Here is a 20,260-nt window from a genome sequence, read left to right on the forward strand (position 1 = left end):
CTTGTCAGATTGTCAGCTTCTGGTGTTTGCATTTTGTATTTACAGCTATAATGAAGATGTGAACGAAGGGCTCTTTTCAATAAACTACTTTGTTCTACAATTTTGTGTAACTTGGGTGAAAGCTTTAATGAAGTAATAGATCTAATTTATGTGAATTTACTATACTACAATCTCTTCAAATTGATCTATATGAGAAAGCTATAGATCATACTAACCAAATAGTATAGCTCCATCTTGAATAGTTCGCAAGGCTAACTCGAAGTAAGAAGTCAGTCCAGCCTGCAATTCTGCCAGTAATAATAGTATGAGAAGTCTCGAGTATTCAATTGTGAGTTTTGCTAGGCGGTGAAATCTGTAACTACAGTCTCGAGTGGTGAATATATCTTTCACTTTCGGTCCGTCGCGTCCTCATCTGCTTTCCCACAACAAAAACAATTTCTTCAATCCCATTATTTCGAGTTAGAACTACTTTTCTTGTTGGACACCTGAGATTCTTTCTCATCTGTCTTGAAGGAAAGCGTCTAGATCTTTCATTCACGTATAATCTCATAATTCAAATCTTCCACTCTTTGGCATCTTTGACATCGCCTGTACAATTTTCGAACTCTCCCAACAACCACATCTTTGCGAAAATACTTCAAAGTTCGAACTTATTTCCAACAATTTTTCTTTCGAAACTCTGCTCCTACGTTTGTATTGAGTTTAAGAATCTCTAAAATACCTTATTATATTTTCCTCGATCGTTTGCTCGGAACTAATACGAGCCATGTCGGATTCCATGTAAGAATATCTCCCCATGACTCCCAGTTTAAATGCTCAAAGAGATGCTAACACTCATGAAGTGATACTATTGGCAATAGCTTTAATATATCCCGAAATTTTGCGCCCTCGCACTCAAGGTAAGAAACTCCACCTTTCTCTTCTTGATCAACTTAAAAACACGAAAGTACTGATATATTGAAGTGTAACAACCGCTGAAAGATCTTCTCTTTCGGCGGAAAATGAGGTCGCAATTGCTCGTTGGAAATTCAACCGGGCAAGAACTGAAAAAGAACACGCGGCTTTCAGGGAGCGCATGCAATTTCAGTCAGCCGACTTCCATCAATTTCTCGCGGAAACAGCTAAAAACTCTCCAAAGGTCGCGGTGCCTTCTCCAGCTTGGGCGAGCATCCCATTTCCTGTCCCAGTAAGAACCCCCACCGTTATAGAAGAACCTGATAATCAGCATTCCGAGATGAATGCAAGTATCGATGAGATTCAAGAAGTTCCTCGTCGTCAAGCCACTCCAATGGACTTTGGTCTTGGTAATCAACAAAATGAAGCAACTCTTGACGTTCCAGCTTTTAGCTTTGACCGTCCATCTTTCGATGATAATCTCGGAAGCATTGAGTTGCAGTCATTCCCCGAAAGTGAGCTTCGTACAAACGCTCAACATGCTGCTGGTAACCGAGAGACAATGATTACCGTTGGTGCTGTCTTTGAACTTCTACGCAATCCCTCGGATGTTCGTTATCCTTCTGCCAGAGCTTCTAACATGGCTGCTGTGAGTGACGAAAACTCTTTCTATCAAGAACTCCCAAACTAATTCAAATTTGATGGTAGGTTCAAAACATTCCTCACTCCGACTATAACCGCTCCGATACTCACGTTGATACTTTGGACGAATACGACGATGGATCTTTCTCCCAAGCTGGTGTTGGTGCTAGGGACGAAAAGGAAGGTAGAAGCTGCTTGTTGCTGCCTTTTAGATGGATCAAACGCCAGCTTGGTAACCTTCGTCACTTACTCTGATGTTTTTCGTTTGGATCAGTTGTCGATTGGATAAACTATTTTAATTTCAGTTGCTCAAGTAGGTATGTATGCTTGACTGGTCTTGAGTTATTTTCAAAGCCCCCTATTTACTTCGGGTATACGAGTTATATTTCCCTTTTTTTCTTTCAAGATCTAGCCTTCATGAACATTCACTGACTTTGACATCCTACAGTTCTGGATTACAAGGGCTTTTCCATCGCATCAACTTTCCTCTCGATTTCGAACCTTTGTTTCTTCCTATCTACAGCTGATAGTGTTTAATGATTCTTCAAAACTGTCATCATGTATTCGAGATTTCATTATGCGTGTTAAGGATTGGTCTTCGGCATGGTCAATATGAATTCACGCCGCACTTACGAGTGCTTCAACGCTAGTATATGGCGATGCTAGGAAGAAAGATGATTATATTGTACCTGTTATGATTTTCGAAGTCTGTTTCTTCACAGGATAAGCGCTGTGGTATGGTTGTAATAGTTTGGAGGGCTCTTGTTTACGAAGGGCTTCAGCTTCCATGATCAGATCAACTATAAATGTGCAGGAGAATGGGTTGATCATCCTACCATGCAATGAATTGTATCTTTCGAACTAAAATTTCCCATCATTTCTTTGGACATATTTGCTGGTAGTGTGTGACTTCAGTAAAGTACGGTGATGCTTCATGAAATGTCTAGCAATCCGGGATACCAGATTAAATGTAAGCTTTGGATGTCCAAAAACAATTCACTATTCGCAATGCACTCGTACCTCAAGCAAACTCAATGTTCCAATTCAATCTAGCAATTGAAAGAATTCTATTGACGGTCTACAGTCCGGTCTATTGGGAGTTTAGACCGAACATCTTTTTACCGAGTTATGGCCGCTTCAGTTTTGGATATGCCATCATCCTATGATCCAAGTTCTAAGTCGTACGGTCTCAAACAATCTGGTGCGGGTAGCTAAGCTAACGGTTCATGTCTCTGTCTTACGGTCTGAGCCACCACATCTTTTGAGAGATAATCGTGCCATGGATTCATGACTACTAACGCTCATCTTCCGCATTTCATCAACAGCCGACACCAACCCAATATCGCAACCCATATCGACACCAACATCAAGATTGAAGCTCAACATCATCAATAACTCCGGATCACAGCATCAATATCACATCTTCAAATCACGTATTTCGACCCTATTCACCATCGTTAGGTGGCGTCATCGCGATCCATAATAGTTCCAGGACAACTGATCTCACAGATTTTTATACTTCCCAAAAACTACTAAACTATCCACTGCAATCCAGTTATGATCCCTTCCTCATCCGCTGATGACCAGCCCCGGGCCCAGAGGTTAATACTAACAAAGCTTCGCAGCATTTACACAAAATGTCAGCGACCTATTACCTGCAATCCCATGAACGATTGAGAAAAGAAGAGCTCACTAAAGCTCGCGAACGAGAGTGGTATCACAACAGCATACGTAAACACCAAAACTGGAACGACATCCGATTTCGACTATCGCCTCAATACGGCAAATTTATGCACTACAAAAACTTTCACATTCAACGACAGGTAGAAATCGATTATCTAGCCGAACAAGCGAAAGAGCTTTATCTCAGGCAACAGGATCCGGAATGGCAGGTTGAGCAGATGGAATTAAGGAGATGGGAAGAGTATAGAAGATACGTAGTGCAAAATGATTTGGTACACTGCATGACTTTGGAGGAAAAGTATGAAAGAAATATAAGAAGAGCTAGAGAAAGAAAAGCTGCTAAGTACCAGGCGAATTTGCAACGGTATCTCGCGGAATGTGATCTTCAAGATCGTCAAGATCGAGAAAACAAGTTGAGCTACCAAGCTATCGGGGGCTTTGCCCTTTTGTCAGTTGGTGTTGCTCTGTTTTCATTCTTCTATTAGATTTTTTCAAAATCGAATGGTGAGCATGGAGAAAATTGCATGTACGATTCATTAGTGAATGATGGAAAGGGCTATATTCGGAAGGGAAAGAGACTACGTTGTCCAAGTTGGGGAAATGTACATATTTGAACAGTCAGTTTGATGTTTCAGGAAAGGATGGAAATCACAAAAAATGTTAGCAGTAATCCAATATTTAAATTTAAACTATTACTCCAGGTATTGGTTGATGATGAGATATTCTTTGATAAGTCCATGTATGTTACCACGTCTCTATGAATGGGTTCATAGGGATATTCGAGGTGAAGGATGGGCCGCGAGATTGAACTTTGAGAGCACTATTTTGAAGCTTGCTGATCTACACGCAATATAGATAGTTGAAAAACGGGAATTATATATGTATATCTAAATTGAACTCTTTTCTTATAAAGCTTGCTGGAGCCTAAACCATACATACCTCATTCATTCTTCGCAGAACCGTGTTTCGACTCTTCCTGCTTCACCAAATGCTTTACTACGCCTCAGAAACCCAAATAGAATGCTACAAAGCGACATGGTACGGCCTTGATGATTGTGATACGGTGCAGCTAGAATTCAGGGATTCTTATTCATCACCAAATCATAATCAGTGCATACGGTGGGTACGGTTAATAGATGGCCACTAATCAGCTACCTTTCTCAACGATGACACTAGTCAGTTACGTGTTGTATACTTTGCACGTCTTTACATACATAAGGACTCTACTCTTCTGGTGGAGACAGCTTTCTTCCTTCTACGCATAACACTTTTACAAGACCAAGTCACAAGATCTTCCTTCAACACAAAACAGACACATTTCGACTCTACCATAAAATACCATTACAAGGTTAGATACACTCACCAATTACCTTTAACGTAACAGAACCACCTAAAATAACCAAACATGTCTTCCTCTCAATCTCATGGACAAGATTTCGATTCCGACGCCGGTACACTCGCCGTCAGCAACAGAAACAGCACATATTCCACCAAGTCAGCTAGTGCATTCTCTGATGAAGGCGACTTGAGCAGTGGTGCTAGCTACCACAAAGCCAAGCCCTCCAGCAAGTTTCTCAATCAAGATCACTTCGACGATGTCAGCAAGGATCTTGAACTCGGCACACTTCCAACCGTAAATCCTCAAACTTTCCAAAATACTACACATAACAAGACAGCTCATCGAGGCAATTCTGATACCTTTATGAAGCGCATGCGCTGCAGCAAGTGCTACGATTTCTGGATGGTCAGCATCTACTCTGTTGGACTCTGTACCGCTATCATGCTGCCTATTGCTTTGATTTCAGTCTATACAAACGATATCAAATTCACAGTTTCAGTTGACATGAAGAATATTGAAGTCGTCAACGGCACCGTCAATTATGGAAATGGTACGACTGCCCCAGTCAGCGATTTCAATCTTTTTGGTTCGAATCTCACGGTTGCGACTTGCAACTACATCGATGCTAATGATTTGTGTACGAATAACACATTTCACCATATTAGTATCTTGTGGCCTTGCTATATTCTGTTTGTGATTCTGTTGTATAGATTTATCTGGGATATTGTTGGTGCTAGATATGGTCTGGTCAAGATTAGACTTGGGAGAAGAAATGCAAATCAGTAAATGGATTCGCTAACTATGGGATAGTAAGGTTCTGTGGGAAGTGGATGACGGATGACGGATGGTAGAGGGCGTATGGCTCACAAGGATGATAGGTGATTTGGTGATAGGGGACAGAGTTCGTTGAACAATAAACCTCTCGGAACTCTCTAGTGTTCCTTTTCCCGTCTCTTCTACTTTTCTGGAGAAAGCGTAATGATACTCTTTTTAGATTGCTGAATGACTGGGGAAAAATGGGCTGTTAAGAAGTCTCTTGTGGGCTAGAATCTCGTTCTCGGTGGGTTTCCGGCGTTATGGGTGAAAGGGTTAACTGGGAATGGGTAGAGGATTCGCATCTTGTGACTTCTTGCTATGTCGCAGCTTTGCACACTGAGCCTTCAGATACCAATAGATATTCAACTGATAATACCTTCCAATATAATACTTTGTTCACGTGAGTGATGATTGATGACTTGCTAGTACTAGCGCAACACAAGTTCCTTTAAATTGAAACCACAGAGAAAAATCTTTTTGTCAATAAATTCGTCGCAAATAGTAGGATCAAAACTGTGGGCAGCATTTGGTGGTGTGCTGTTGCTCAAGCAAATTTGGATTTATGCAAATATATGTATTGTTACGATCAATACCCAGAGAATATTTCAAACTATCATTTTTCACCAGGTCTTGATGGTCGCAAGTAGTCCGACATTTTACAAATTCGTGATACTCAAGATCATTTCAATATGATTCACGGAAAGTGGCTCTTTTTCCTCTCTTGCGAGTGATACTGCACATGAGACCGCATTCTTGATCTGTCGTCCATTCAACTCAAGTCTTGCGAGTTTTTCGATATCAGCCGAATCGAGGCTAGGCGTTCCCGTTTGCTTCGAGACAGTGTCGATAAAGTTAGTCCAAACAATCACACGGCCACTTTCTGTTAGATCAGGATAGTGGATAGAGAAGTGTATACGACCTATTCTGGTGTTAGCCAATTGCATTACCACTAGGAATATTACGTACTCTGGAAAGCCGAATCAATTTCTGACTTCCGATTTGTCGTCAAGATTAAAACACCCCTGAAGTATTCAAGCCTTCGTAAGAAGATGCTCACAAGAGTATCGCGAGCAAGGTCGATTCCACGCGTTGCAAGGAATACATCCGCCTCGTCGATAAGCAGAACACAACCCCATCGTCTAGTGATCTCTAGTATCATACCCAGACGTTTATCAACCTTATCGGCATCAATTCCAAGTTCCCCAGTGCTCACTTGGTACAAAGGACGAGAGGTAACCTCAGCAACAGCCTCAGCAGTCAATGTTTTCCCAACACCAGGACTACCACTGAGCAATCCGACGAGACCTTTTCCTTTATTTTCAATGATGTCATCAAAAGAAGCATCATCTTGTCGGTGAGCTCTTACTAATGCGTGGATTAACTTCCTTCTAGTCTCATCAATGACCAGCTTCTTAAAAGCGTCTTCATTCCAAACGATGTCTTCCAAGCCATCAACAGAAAACTGCCCCCAAGACTTGTGCGTCAAACTGAAACCGTTGATCCAGTTTGCGCAAATCAACAAGTGATCATCACGCAAATCCAAATCTTTACCCGTAATAGAGTGTTCCCTTTGGATTATTGGTGAAGCAAGATCCGTCCAACCATTATTGAACTTCCATGCCTCGGGATCCGCCATGACACGACCACGTAACTAATGACTTGTTAGTCTAAAAGCTGTACTGTAAAATAAAAGTGATTTTAAACGCCCGAAATGCAGCTCGAAATTCGCAAGCTTGTCCTCCATCTACTGAATTGATTGAACCTTCTGATTGAGTGTATGAATCGATAGCCTTTTGTCGTCGCGCTGCAGTCCAGACTATTAGACACTTTGTAAGAGAATATAGTAACATACATTAGCTTTCTGGGCCTGAATTTTTCCGTTCGAAGTTTCATGATCTTCCAAACCAAAATCCATAGTATACTCTTGACAAAAAGCCTGAGGAAGAGCTCGAATCAAGGACAAATACTTGCGCCCTCGTTGGATCAAATTCTTACGGAGAATATCTGGATTTGGATCATATTGAATGGGATATGCCGTTAACGAAGTTATTTTCCTCGCACCATCGAACTCATCTATCTCGGTGTCTACGAAGCCATAGCCAAAATCTTCTCCGTCATGAGAGATCATGCGGCCGTTGAGCTTGAAATAATTCGTAGAATTCTGTCTCCTAAGATAGGTCCCACTGACAACACTCAAAGCTTGACTTTGGCCTGTAAGCCTAAACTGCATAGAAACCACGAAATCTTTTGGCTTCATCAAAGCCCATAGCAGGTCAAATGTGATTTCACCATTATTAAGCAACGAATCTAAACTTTGTATCTGGGGACCAAAATCTTCATTTATAAACCGCAGCGCTGTACCGATATCATTGATCAGAATTTGGTTTGGATCGTCTTTCTCTTTCTCATCTGCTTTTCTCGATGTCAAGGCATCTTTGGCATGGAAAAGTATCTCGGGCGAGCACTGCTTCGTATAAGCATTTGTACGGAAGTCTACAAAGGTTTACGAACCATAGGAGGGGTCTTATTTAGACTGAGTCCCTCGACACCATCAAATATCTCCAGAAGGACTTCTTTCAGTAGAACCGACTTGATATCTACCTCCGTTGCCGCGAGCATACCTGACATCCATTAATATATTTGTTTAAACCGCAGAGTAGGGCACAACTAGCCTTGTCTTGATATGATGCGACGTACTACCAATGCTGTCTTTCCGAATCGATCTGGCTTGACAGTAGCCTTTGCAGTTCTAACAAAGTGTGTCTGCCGGTCCTTTCTGTGGTTGCATTGGTATTGGTCGGCGAGTGAAGGGAGATCGAAGGACGTACCTGCTATAACTATTTTGCATACATCATCAGCTTTGAACTTCTATCATGAGTGAATACAAGCAGCACTCACATTTGATCTACACGCAGGAGCCTTTGCGCTTTGCTATCCTGAGCTGTTTCTACCCTTTTGATTCCAATTGAAGGAGGCTCAGTTTGGTCATCCGCTGGCGTTGAATTAGTAGAAGACGCCATAGTTAACCCTATGCAAGTTTGTCTATACTGGTGAGTCTATCGCAGAGCAGAGTCTACTCTGAAATATAAAAATAACAGAAGAGGGGAATCAAGAATCAAAAAGAGAATTCGGGGTTGAAATGATAGACGAGGAATTGCTTTAGATTTGATTTGATACCACATTGAGCTTACATTTCATGCGAACAAGCATAATGGGGGTTATTAATATTATCCCATTGAGCCCAATGGAAGATAGAGTAACATGATCGTGATGCACGGTGAAGAGGGGGGTCATGATGTTCGCGAATGAAGCTGGTCGCTTATCGTTCATTGGCGGCAATTCAACCTTATCTCAGGTGTCGGGCTTTAAATTTAACGTGGGGTCAGAACTAGTATGTCTTCGGAGATACAGTGCAACTACAGTATGCCTCGAACTCATTTCTCATTCAACAAAAACGATGCAACACATCGGTTTCTTTTATTATAATTCTCCTGTGATAATAAGATCAAATCAATTTCAGCGTTGGTATTGATTGTAGTATTGTTACAGCTGAAATGTGTCGATCAATGGCAGAAGTCGTCGTCGTCGTCACTTAGCAGCTTCAGCTACCCCATTCTCAAGAACACCACCCCAGCAATGGAGCCTGAAGGGATTTCACAAGGTAACAACAAGATTGGCATGTCAGCACTAACACCATCCCCTGTAATGATTTCTCGCGTTGATTCGTTACATACCGGTAAATTTTTGCCTGCATTGCTGAGCCACAAGGATAAATTTCTCAAAGTCGAAGAAATACCCGAGCCTTCGATGGATTTTGATCAGGATTGCACAGCGTCTGAATATCCCATAATTCTATGAGACGAAAACGGTGTGACTAGAGGTAGAAAGAAATCGCCATGCCTCCAGAACCTAAGATGCCACCGCAAAAAACTGTATCCTTCAAGCTTCAAGTGAAGAATGATGCATCGCCTTTCAATCGTGCTCTTGAGGAGTACATCAAGCGAAGGGGAAAGAAGAGCAGGACCCCTCAATTGATCGCCGATATGCAAAGTTCACCCAAGCCCCCTTCCAAGCAAGATGTAAACAACGCTTTGAAGCAGCTCGAAAAAGAGACCACAGATTCTGCGGTAACGCGGAACATTAGGAAAGTGTTAAGGCCGGTGATTACGGTTCTTGCTGACTATTCGGGTGTGGTTGACACTATGAGTAAGTCAAACATCATCGGAATAACGAACAAATAATTTATACTCTTAGGTAATGCGGATCCTATGCCGACAGCAATCATTTGGGGGTGCATGAAGATCGTCATCGATACTTCCAAACGATATCTGAATTTATATGATGATATCAAGAACCAACTCGAAGACATTACTCTTCAGCTCAATGTGCTCACGGAGTTTGAGGAACTATTTGGAGACTCAAAGACCATGCAAGAACTACTTCAAATGACATATATTGATGTGATCAGGTTTTGGGTTCGAGTGGACAAAGAATGTCGTCGATGCGGTCCGTATCTCGTAGTATTTCAACGTGCCTTCTAACTAACAGTTTAAAGTTGCCAATAGAATGGGCAGAGCATTGTCTTCATTCAGTACCTCAAAACTAGATGTAATTATCAAGGACATCGAAAAAAATGCTGATCGGGTCAGTAAATTAGTTCCTGTTGTACAAGAACGTGTTCAAAAAGGTGAGCGGGAGGATGCAGCAGAAGAGAGACGTTTGGCAGGTATCGCTCGAGACCAACAAAGTGCATTCATCGAGCAACAACTAGAAGAGATGAAGCTGAGAGCCATTGCAAGGAAAAGTATGTAACAAATAATATTTAATGTACAATTGGCTAACAGAGAATGCAGGTGGGCGTCAAAAAGACGTGAGAAATTGGTTACGAGGTCATTCAACTCTCAATGAAAGCAATTTCCGCCGTCAAGAACAGTATTTGAAGAAACGAAGCCCTGACACATGCTCTTGGCTCTTTTCTCATGATGAGTTTAAAAATTGGAAGAAGCCAGATTCAAAGAGTCCTGTGCTTTGGGTTAGGGCGGTGCCTGGAGCAGGAAAATCTGTTCTAACCGCCTTTACACAAAGCACATTTCAGACCAATTTATCTTTGTGCTCCCTACATCAGTATTATTCATTCGATGAAATATTCTCATCTCTTCAAGTCTATTGCGCTGTAGCTGAGCAGCTCGCCAATCGCTTATGGACACATCTCGAAGACATGCCTGAAGACATCCATGCTTTCACACAGCAAACGAGTACTGCTTTTATGATCGGAGACGTGAAAACCTTTATTCGCATGAGTTTAAGTCGTCTCCCTCCATCTTATCTATTTCTCGACGGTCTGGATGAGGAATGCGACTCTGGTCCTCGATGGGAAGCTTTGTCGGATGCTTTGAGTTTTTTCATCGAGCTTACGCGTGATAAGTCCTATCAGTTCAAGCTATGGTGCAGTAGTCAGGATCGGACCGATCTTAAGAAGCTTTTGAAAGACTGTGCAGTAATCGAGGTTACTAAGGACATAAACAGTGCTGATATCGAGCTTTATCTGTCGAAGTCGATCTTGAAGCTTGATAGTCTAGATCTTGATGAAGGATATCAAAATCTAATACTACAGGACCTTCGCCAGAAAGCAGATGGATGCTTCTTATGGGCATCGCTTATGTTAGACTCTGTTTCTAGTGCGGTGACGCTGTCCGCTGTGCAATATCAAGTTCAAGAGGGCTTACCCAAAGACTATGAGAACTACTACCAGAATAAAATAGACAAAATCGAGGCATCACAAAAATCCTTTGTTTCGTAAGTCTCACAACATACATGAAAAGAAAAATAACACTAAAGTGTGATCCTTAGCAAAATCCTAGCATGTATTGTATATGCACGACGACCGCTACGATTGGACGAGCTATGCGAATCGATTGCGATTCTTGATGCGTCCGATTGCGACAATGTTGATAAGTCACAGAAATTATTTCGGAGCATGGCTTTGAAGTTGTGTGAGCCTCTAGTCCAAATCGAGGACGTTGATACCGCACATGGCAAAATCTCAACATGTACTCTCACTCACGGTTCTGTTCGACAGTTCCTCGTGAAACACCCTCAATGTCTGAGCAGATCAGAGATATTAGCATGTGAGATTACAGAGGAAGTCATGGCTAACGTTTGTCTGAAATATCTCTGGCAATCACGTTACCAGCGGCTATTAATCCAATCCAAGGACACCTTCGAGGATTACACAGGCGAAGACGTGATGGAACACCATTTGCTCTCTTATGCTGCGAAGTATTGGGACAAGCATCTTGACGGAGTTACATATACTTCTGAAATATGCTCGAGAGTACAGAGCTTCATCACTTCACCACAGTTCTTCACATGCCTACAGGTTCAAAGTTTGTTCATTGGAGGTAAGATCTTTGATACTGGGAATTGCATCCTTCATGAATCTAATGGCATACAGGACAATTTCAATTCTGGCTCGAATCCAACAGAACCTGGACAGGGCCGCATTTAAGACGTGTATTCCCAGCCTGGCTTTCTAGTAATTGTGACAAGAAGCTGGAAATCAAGTACAGCAATTTTGTTGGTGAATGGAATCATGTTCTGGATAGAGTTACGAATTTGGGAGGCAAGTACCCCGGTGAAATTGATCGGGTCTTTTGGGCTTCTATGGGCCCTAAGAACTTCTTGCAACGTGGTCAAAGTCGTTACAAAAACTTCATATTTCAGACTACAAATGAAGAGCCGGATTTGGAAATACCTTCTCGATACTATGACGGGATTGATCCCGCGGGTCAAAATATGGTGGTATTGAAGATAGAGAATTTGTGAGTGCATATACCATTCTTCTCATATGAATTACTGTTTTTAACCTTTAAATAGGGAGGGCAGTTCCGAAGAGCTTGAATTTATTTGTCAACAGTGGACACTTGGTACTCATCGTCCTAAGCTTACAGTATCGCAAAAGCTCAATGCATCTCGCATGAACTGGTGTCTGTACGATCATCCAGTCAGCCAAAGGGCTCTTGGGCGCCCTATTCCAGTTTCTCTTACACCTGATCTTCAGTACCTGCGAATTGGCTCACAACTATTCGCTAAACAAAATGGCGAATATACATCTATCAATATTTTCGAAAAAGAACTATATTTCGAAGATATGGCCAACTCTGGACCATATATCGCCATAGCTTCAAGACAAAATTTATCGCATGAGAATCTTCTTGACATACAGCCAACAGACGATCTCATACTTGATTATGGAGAATATATAACCCAGAAAATAATTCAACAGCTAGCCAAAGGCAAGGAACAAGCTGCGACTAAGGCCTCAACGTCTCCAACTACCACTATCGAAAAATCGCAATCGAGTCAGTCTAGCTCTTCGTCGAGCAACAGTTCTGTTTTATCACTTGTAATCGAAGATGCCATCGATACTGGTAAACATAAATATGAGAATATCACTATTGAAGAGTTTGATGACCTAGTGGACGCGTCTGATATCAGTTCCGATGATAATTCAGCAGAGACGGATTGGAGTGAAGGGTCAACATTAGGTGATTCGGATGAATTAGACGACGATGATCAATGGAACGATTGGGCTAATGAGCGATTCAATATTGAAGATCTCAATGAAAATTTTGATGGTTCCGATGATCAAAGATCGGACGATGGTGACGATTTGGGCTCTGATATTCCAGACGTTCCAGATTACGATGATCTCTCGGATGAACTGAATGAATCAGGAAACGAAGAGGAAATGGGGGGTATCGGTAAAGATTCTGATATCGAGATGATCTTATCCGGAGCACCGGGGTACGTTTTAAAACGTGCTCGTTTGGAAACGGACCCCGAAGATGCAGACTCGTCTGTAGCTAGTCATTATTCACAAAGTCTCTATAGTGGTTCGGAGAGCGGTGATAGCCAGAGCGATGAAAATATCGTGGATAATGAAGAGGCACATAAACTAGAAATCCTCTACCTTGGGAACAAAAACCTGGGAAAAGATGCGCCTCGCGTTTCAATACAAATATTTGACACTACGACGCAAGAAAAACCGCCAATTTTCCACTTTTCGCAACGTGTATCTGGCGGGATATTCCACTCCCCTCCCACCTTTCACCCAACAATACCACTTCTGGTCTGGCCCTTAGGGGATGGCAAAATATTGTTCGCAAATTACTTAACCAATACATACTTTACCCGAGAACTCTGCTGTTCTACATATCACTCCTGTCACATTTTCGTCAAGACTAGATTCTCCTCCTGTGGTGAATTCATTCATTTTGCGGCCCTCGAAGGCTGTCTCGTTGAAAGCGAACCTAAAATGCATCTTAGTCTCCAAGTTTCAACCCACCATTTGTCCTCCCGCAAAACGGCTAGAAGTCCTCCTCGATTGTTATTCAAGATAAATGTACCACTGGGAGAAAGCTCTTCCATGAGCGTCAGTCGACTACCGTATACTCTAACGTGGACGGATAGAGAACTATTCTTTGTTACACGAGGAGAAGAGTTGAGTGTTATGAGGATCCCATTATTTAAAGGCGCGGATGATAACACAGCTCCCGTGTGCTACACTCAAAATCCAATATATCTTCCCCGATCAGCAGAATCGAGAAATGTGTATTATTTTCCTCCCTCAAAATCTAAGAAGGAGAAAGACAATGCGAAAGGAAAAGAAGAAGTCGGGAAAATTATCATCGGATCACATTCTTCAATTCCATCTCAAGGATTGATAGTCCCAAGAAGAAGTATGGTACAACCTCCTATCGGTGTATTGGTGAAGGAAAGCACTGATCTTGGGGGATGGAAATGTAAAAGTATGAATATGGAGACGGATGGGAATGGAAAGAAGGAGAGGATTAATGTGCAAGGTGGGAGATTGCAGGGGAAATTTGAGAGTTTCGATTTGAAGGAGGATTGTGATATAATTCCTTATTTGTTTTAGTTTCTTATGAGTTTAATCGCGGTCTGAACGGCTATCATTTATCTAAAGAAGAGAAAAAGGGGGTGCGCGCTTTTGGTAACAATGCGTTTCGCTAATCTTTCGTACCGTCGCTAAAAGGGGGCCACTATCTTAACATGCCGAGTCTTGAGACTATTCACGGAAATATACACATACAATAACTAGGTGTTCTTGTTATGTGTCTGAATAGTGAGTAGAACTATTGCCGCTTGAGGTGATCGCTGAGCTCGAAGGTATCATTGTTCTACTGTCGAGCTTTTCCATTTTCAATTACAATAAGGTGCCTATTGACATCAAAGAGAGTTCAAAATGAGTAGTGATTTCACCCGCACTGCAGGTCAATCTTAGAGTTTTATTTTCATCTTCCTTCTCCCTTTGTAGTTTTTATATGGTTATTCACTCGTATTAATTAGACTTCTATTTATAATATCCACTTAGTGTTCTTACTAGTATTGCTCGAATTTCGTATATTAGTTCCTGTATAGTGGTGCATATCAATATGTTCGAAAATATTTATATAGATAATATCGATTTATATATTACTAAGGATATTCAATATTGAAATAATATTGAATATTACTAAAAGATGTGAGAATGCAGGAATTCGATCTGGAATGCTTCTTTTTATTTTAATATAGATTTGGGAATAGGTATTCCAAAAGACATTAATGAATTCCTAATCCATTTTGGGTTTAAAAAGGGTATTCCAAATCGAATTCCTATATTCCTATATCTTTCTAGTGATATTCAATATATTGAATATCGGTAGAAGTGATATAATCCTTTTTTATATATACAAGATATTATATTACAGGCTTAATACACACCACTATTGTACTACCGTATATCAGTACAAACACTGCGTTCACTTCTTCCTGTGAATTTCGTTCCTTAATTATACTATCAATCTCTTATCTTTTAAAATCGATGTAGGAATCTTCGCTATTAGCTAGAACATCATTTACGTTAACCTCTTCTTTATGTAAATTTGAATTCGAGTATCTAGTCACAATTCAATTTTCACTCTTATCATCTTTTTCGGTTTACAAATACCAATTGATACCGAGTATTTGTTTTGAAATTAATTGTTTCGAGAAGAGACTCAAGCTTAAAAGATTATTTTTTTGGTAGTGCCACAATGTTGAATTGCTACTACTACTCTAATATCTACTCAAGTTGACTCAAAGTGTTTTTTTAAGAAAAAGCTCCCCCTATAGGAAAGTCACCCCCATGATTAAGAACAGAACGAAAGTTTTGCGAGACTTCAATTTGGCCTGGTGAGATTCCTCTTTTTCCGCATAAGCAGGACTACTCCTTTAACCTTCCGAAACCCCCACTTGTAGTCACGAATACAATAATTTGACCATCAGTTGTATCACTCAAGTATATCAACACCAAGGCTTTTGTCACGAAGTAATATCGACCCTGGCCTGGTTTCTGTCCCAATCATTTGTTTTGGAACCCACCCCAATAGAATTAAATTAAGGCAAATTATCGTCAGAACCCGCCGCAATTCTATCAAGTTCTATCCCAACACGAGATTAGGGGTAGGTTTATATGTCATTTTTACCTCCGGATGTGCATGATCCGAAAGAAAGACTGGGCCCACAGTACATGGTGCTATCAAAGCTGTTTGTCGGTTCAATATCCCTGTGGTGGCAAAGTTAATATTTCGGACAAAGATAAATTCAGTATAAATCCCTATACAAATTTCTATTTCGTATATTATAATATTGATATATATATTTGTTAATAATGAATAAAGCTTTTCGTTATTGACGAATCAAATCAGTTCTTTTTGTGATCCGTTTATTATTGAATTTTAATGGAAAAAAAGAAAATAAGGGTTTTAAGAGGTCTTAGGAATTTCGAGATCTTTGAATATTAAAGTTGTAGGTAAGGTGGACGGAAGGGAGCGAGTGTATGAATTAGGGGGAGGTTAAAGAGGTGAACTAAAGTTAAAGAGGAGAGGGGGGGAATGAGTGTAGGAGCTAGAGGGTGAATGGAAAGTATTAGCCGAAAGTTTAAAGGGGAGTATTCCTATTGCTTATTATTCACTTTTAATTTATTCTTTAATTAAAAGCTTTACTATTGTGTTATATAATATAGAATGTACTGAATAAATAAGAGAACAATTTAATTTGAATATATATAGATATTTCGATCTGAAAATGATTGCTTTAGGCTAAAACTTAAAAGCTTTTCAAATTCAAGAATTTCATTAAGACCTTATTGATTAGAATAAACCTTGTAAGGTATAGAGATTTAGATTAATCATATTAATACTTTAAAAACGATTTATTCAATATATAATGAAGGTATTGTAGAATTTATGGCAATTACGAAAGGATCACTTCGTCAACCACGGATTCTGCTACCACAGGGATAAGGAGGAAGCCGCTCCAGGTACCTGAGTGGGTGAGATCGAGACATTCTGTGGAACACAGAGAATTTCCGTCGGTGGTTATTAAGTGTTGTTTGATAGCTCCCTGGATAGTTTTGACTTCTGCAGTTGTGTCACAGTTTCTACCAGTCGCATAATACACCCAAGAAACACCGTCCACTGAATTAAAGTTAGAACACAGTTACTTTTCAAGTCCGATTTGTTTTTCCACCAGATAATTAGGATTGCAGCTTTTGAGATATCTTCACAACTCCTGTTTGTTGGGAAAGAAACGGATTCTATAACAGAAAATGACTTACATGAACCAGAAGACTTGCCGCAACTACCTGCGTCTGAAAGAGACTTAATCGCGGCTCCGATGGTATCGGAGAGAGTGACAACGATATTGACGATGGTGAGGCATTGCTTTACGAGAATCAGTATCGCTTGAGCCACGAAAAGATGAGCGTTTATAGCTCCGTGGACAGTTCTCAAGTAAATCTGAAGACTTTGTAGAACGTCTTACAAAGATCGGAGTGTGTATTTCAGCCTATTGGGTGCCCTAAAAGTTATTAAAGGAAATATAAGGTTTTACTAACAGTAATTATTGTCAGGACTCGCTCACAGACCCTGACATTTGTGCGAGAAACGAGAGAAGTGCCAGAAGTTGTTGTGTTGATAGGTGTCAAATCATATCTAATCCATCTTTCTGGCATCGGTTGTGACGATTCGGCCTTAAGCCTTGATTAGTCACCCATTTACCCCACCAGGCAGGGCAAATCACTTCGCCTAATCTTGGTCCTATCTTGGTCCTATCCTGGCCCTATCCGATAGGACCTATAAAAGCCCTCTTCAGGCTCACTCTTTGTACAGTAGTTTGTTATTCTCTAGTTACGATAATTGATTCATTCTATCACTATGACTTGACTCCGTTGCCGTCACATCGGTTGCCCATTGATTGTTGAAGGACCGTCAATTGCAAGCGAGTAGACTGATGTTATGCAAATCATTGCGAGGAGGACTGGTGTTGTGATACGCATGTTTAGCTAGATATGAAGAAGAGTGCGAAAGCGTAATTGCGCTGGCGATAATGTTCTAGTGGCAATAGTAATGTAGTGGAGAGAGCTGTAATGAAATGACAATATCGTGGACGAGCTACTGGTATTTGTACAAAATAACAGCCAAGCTTTCAGGTGAGTAGGCTTTAGAACTAATCAATATGTTGGCTCTTTCTCGGTCCTTGTGTGCTAGGTACTCTTACTGCGAAAGAATGTATCTTTTAACCCATACAATTCATTTTGATACCGACGGTTTGATAACCAATGTCTAAATCAAGAAGCACCTTTTGTTCAATGATAAGTGTGTCACCGAAGTTACGATGGGAATCAAGTAGAACTTAGCACTAGAAAATGCATCTGCTAAATTACGGGATACTAGAATCATATTGCCTCACCCACAGCGTCCGCTACCACAATTCCGCTTGTACTATTAGAATATTTAAGCATGATATTCGAGAGGTTGTTTTTGTCAAAGCTGTTATAAGTCCATTCCAATCTGTATTTAGGTTATTTGAGCTGTGTTTCTGGCTAGAGTGAAGTCACTGATACTAATTTCTTCTTTTTTTAGTTTTTTAGTTTTGAGTTCTTGAGAATTTCGATTTATATTTGCATTATATGTACAAATAGCCAGAGAAAAAACTAGTCCGTTGAAATGTGAGTTCCGCTTCCAAAATTCTGGTAGCTTTGCTCCTCAATTAACCACTTAACCACTGTCTACGGATGATTCTTCCGATTGCCCCGCATCCAACCTTTGAGGAGGTAAGCCTCTTCTTGCATGGGCATTTAAATAAACTTCCGCCTATATGGATGTGCCCTCCACTCCTTAGCACGAGCTAATACCGATATCCTTACGAAGCACAATCCTTACCGGACATTGAAGCAAATACTCCAGCAAATACAAATTATATAATAACAAGAGGGTAATACGTCTGTTAGATTCTGTTTTACCCTGAGAGCTATGATATAAGAGGAATGATTTCCGACAAGGGCTGTAGTTCCTTATTGACATGTGAAGATTCCAGTAGTATTCCAATACCTGGATCAATTCACCAACAAGAACTCACCCTAAACAACTTTTCAATAAGATTCTCCCTATAAGCTTAGCGATGGTGTAACAAAAGAGTGCTATTTCGGTTTGTCACGTGCTAGTTGAGATATCAATACATGGAATGTTGCTATGGGATTTCTACCGTTTCTTATTCCCTTTATTTTCAGTCGGAAGAAAATGAAAGTTCTGTAGAATAAGCTTCGGCCCGGTAAGAGCGAGGGCTCAAAAAAGCTTAGTGTGAGTTATTGTTGAAGAGTTTCCACAATAGATGCCAGAAGACAAGTTTTACAAGTGAGGAATGAGTTGTGTTGATCCGAAAGTATGATACAACTGTCGATCTCTTTTATACCCCACCTAGGTAATTAATAAGTCATGCAAGTAACGCCCTTTGACTACACCTTCTGTCCCCACTCACACGCGGGTGCAGGCGGCTCGGACCGAATTGTTAGCTGGACTTTAGATCGCACCGATCAACTTCGGCCACCACTCCACAGAAAGACAGGAGACTGTCACGCCCTAGGCGGACAAAAACTGCACACCGAATCTCCCCAAAATCACAAAACGATAAAAGCTTCTTCACTTCAATACTGTATTGTATCACTAATTATGAAGCGAGTGTAGGAAATCTAGATAATTATTAACATGCAATATGTTTTAAGGACTCTATCTGAATTTCATATCAGAGTAGCAATCAATTGACTTAATACATAATTTTGAAACATGACTGTCTCTTGAATGTGCGGTGTTTTCTGTCCCCGGCGTGACTGTCTTTTTCGATGCTTTGAACAAAGTGCTTGGCCTAATTATGCCGCTAAAGCGGGCCTGAGTGGAACTAACTAGCGGGACCAGGCTTAATTGAATCCGGTCGGATGCATCCCGTGTCAACTCGAGAGACTAATAAGCTTAATTCTACGACCTTGTAGACAAAACTTCCTCGCATATACAAAAACGGGTTTCTGGGAAAAATTGTTATCCGTTACATCAATTGATTCAATTAGTTGAGACAGATCTTAACTCAAACTAGGAAGCTTAAACCCCACAAAGTTTAGCTTAAGCTCGGTTCATACGCGATATGCTCTCGTGTCCTATAATCTTTGTGCTGTAAGTAGCATTGAGTAGGTTCTTTCAAATTAGGAAGTTGGTAACTTAGACAGTCGTTTATTGCCCCATATTTGAAGGGTTTTCTCCAACAGTTGGTGACTGTGGTTCCAAGCGGAGCAATTCTCGTATAGATTCGCCGATGATAGCCCGTCTGTCTAACCTGTCATCCAAGCAGACCTGAGCTATAGGTATATATTGCATTTCTGCAAGTATCGTTATCTACTCAATCAAATAAAGCATTACATTCATATATTTTATCAAGATGCCGTGAGTCCTCACTTATCCCTGATCCATCTGAGAATTGAACACCCAAACGTATATTGAACCTAATTGAATAACA

At 40.7% G+C, this 20,260-nt stretch overlaps 6 protein-coding genes across 6 annotated transcripts; 4 read left to right on the forward strand and 2 right to left on the reverse strand.

Annotated features, from left to right (window-relative positions):
- Positions 1-766: 766 nt before the first annotated feature.
- On the forward strand, positions 767-2,073 carry Bfra_006333 (uncharacterized protein; the record flags this gene model as incomplete). Its single annotated transcript, XM_037336706.1, has 5 exons — positions 767-780; positions 843-899; positions 964-1,543; positions 1,603-1,720; positions 1,985-2,073. 5 exons carry the CDS (start codon positions 767-769, stop codon positions 2,071-2,073), a joined length of 858 nt encoding a protein of 285 aa, XP_037198072.1.
- Positions 2,074-3,173: 1,100 nt separating this feature from the next.
- Positions 3,174-3,704, forward strand: Bfra_006334 (uncharacterized protein; the record flags this gene model as incomplete). The annotated part of the gene is made up of 1 exon (XM_037336707.1): positions 3,174-3,704. One exon carries the CDS (start codon positions 3,174-3,176, stop codon positions 3,702-3,704), a length of 531 nt encoding a protein of 176 aa, XP_037198073.1.
- Positions 3,705-4,624: 920 nt separating this feature from the next.
- Positions 4,625-5,344, forward strand: Bfra_006335 (uncharacterized protein; the record flags this gene model as incomplete). Its single annotated transcript, XM_037336708.1, has 1 exon — positions 4,625-5,344. The coding sequence occupies one exon, from the start codon at positions 4,625-4,627 to the stop codon at positions 5,342-5,344; it is 720 nt and encodes a 239-aa protein (XP_037198074.1).
- Positions 5,345-6,030: 686 nt separating this feature from the next.
- On the reverse strand, positions 6,031-8,394 carry Bfra_006336ca (putative aaa family atpase protein; the record flags this gene model as incomplete). Its single annotated transcript, XM_037336709.1, has 7 exons — positions 6,031-6,293; positions 6,341-7,025; positions 7,297-7,310; positions 7,370-7,838; positions 7,886-7,995; positions 8,072-8,097; positions 8,273-8,394. 7 exons carry the CDS (start codon positions 8,392-8,394, stop codon positions 6,031-6,033), a joined length of 1,689 nt encoding a protein of 562 aa, XP_037198075.1.
- Positions 8,395-9,270: 876 nt separating this feature from the next.
- Positions 9,271-14,312, forward strand: Bfra_006337 (putative nacht domain protein; the record flags this gene model as incomplete). The annotated part of the gene is made up of 7 exons (XM_037336710.1): positions 9,271-9,580; positions 9,629-9,880; positions 9,930-10,178; positions 10,228-11,170; positions 11,225-11,775; positions 11,829-12,195; positions 12,251-14,312. The coding sequence occupies 7 exons, from the start codon at positions 9,271-9,273 to the stop codon at positions 14,310-14,312; spliced, it is 4,734 nt and encodes a 1,577-aa protein (XP_037198076.1).
- A 2,357-nt stretch (positions 14,313-16,669) lies between these two features.
- Positions 16,670-17,429, reverse strand: Bfra_006338 (uncharacterized protein; the record flags this gene model as incomplete). The annotated part of the gene is made up of 3 exons (XM_037336711.1): positions 16,670-16,893; positions 17,034-17,139; positions 17,313-17,429. The coding sequence occupies 3 exons, from the start codon at positions 17,427-17,429 to the stop codon at positions 16,670-16,672; spliced, it is 447 nt and encodes a 148-aa protein (XP_037198077.1).
- Between the last annotated feature and the right edge of the window lie 2,831 nt (positions 17,430-20,260).

This window comes from Botrytis fragariae (genome assembly GCF_013461495.1).
Source record: "Botrytis fragariae strain BVB16 chromosome Unknown tig00000000, whole genome shotgun sequence".
Classification (NCBI taxonomy): domain Eukaryota; kingdom Fungi; phylum Ascomycota; class Leotiomycetes; order Helotiales; family Sclerotiniaceae; genus Botrytis; species Botrytis fragariae.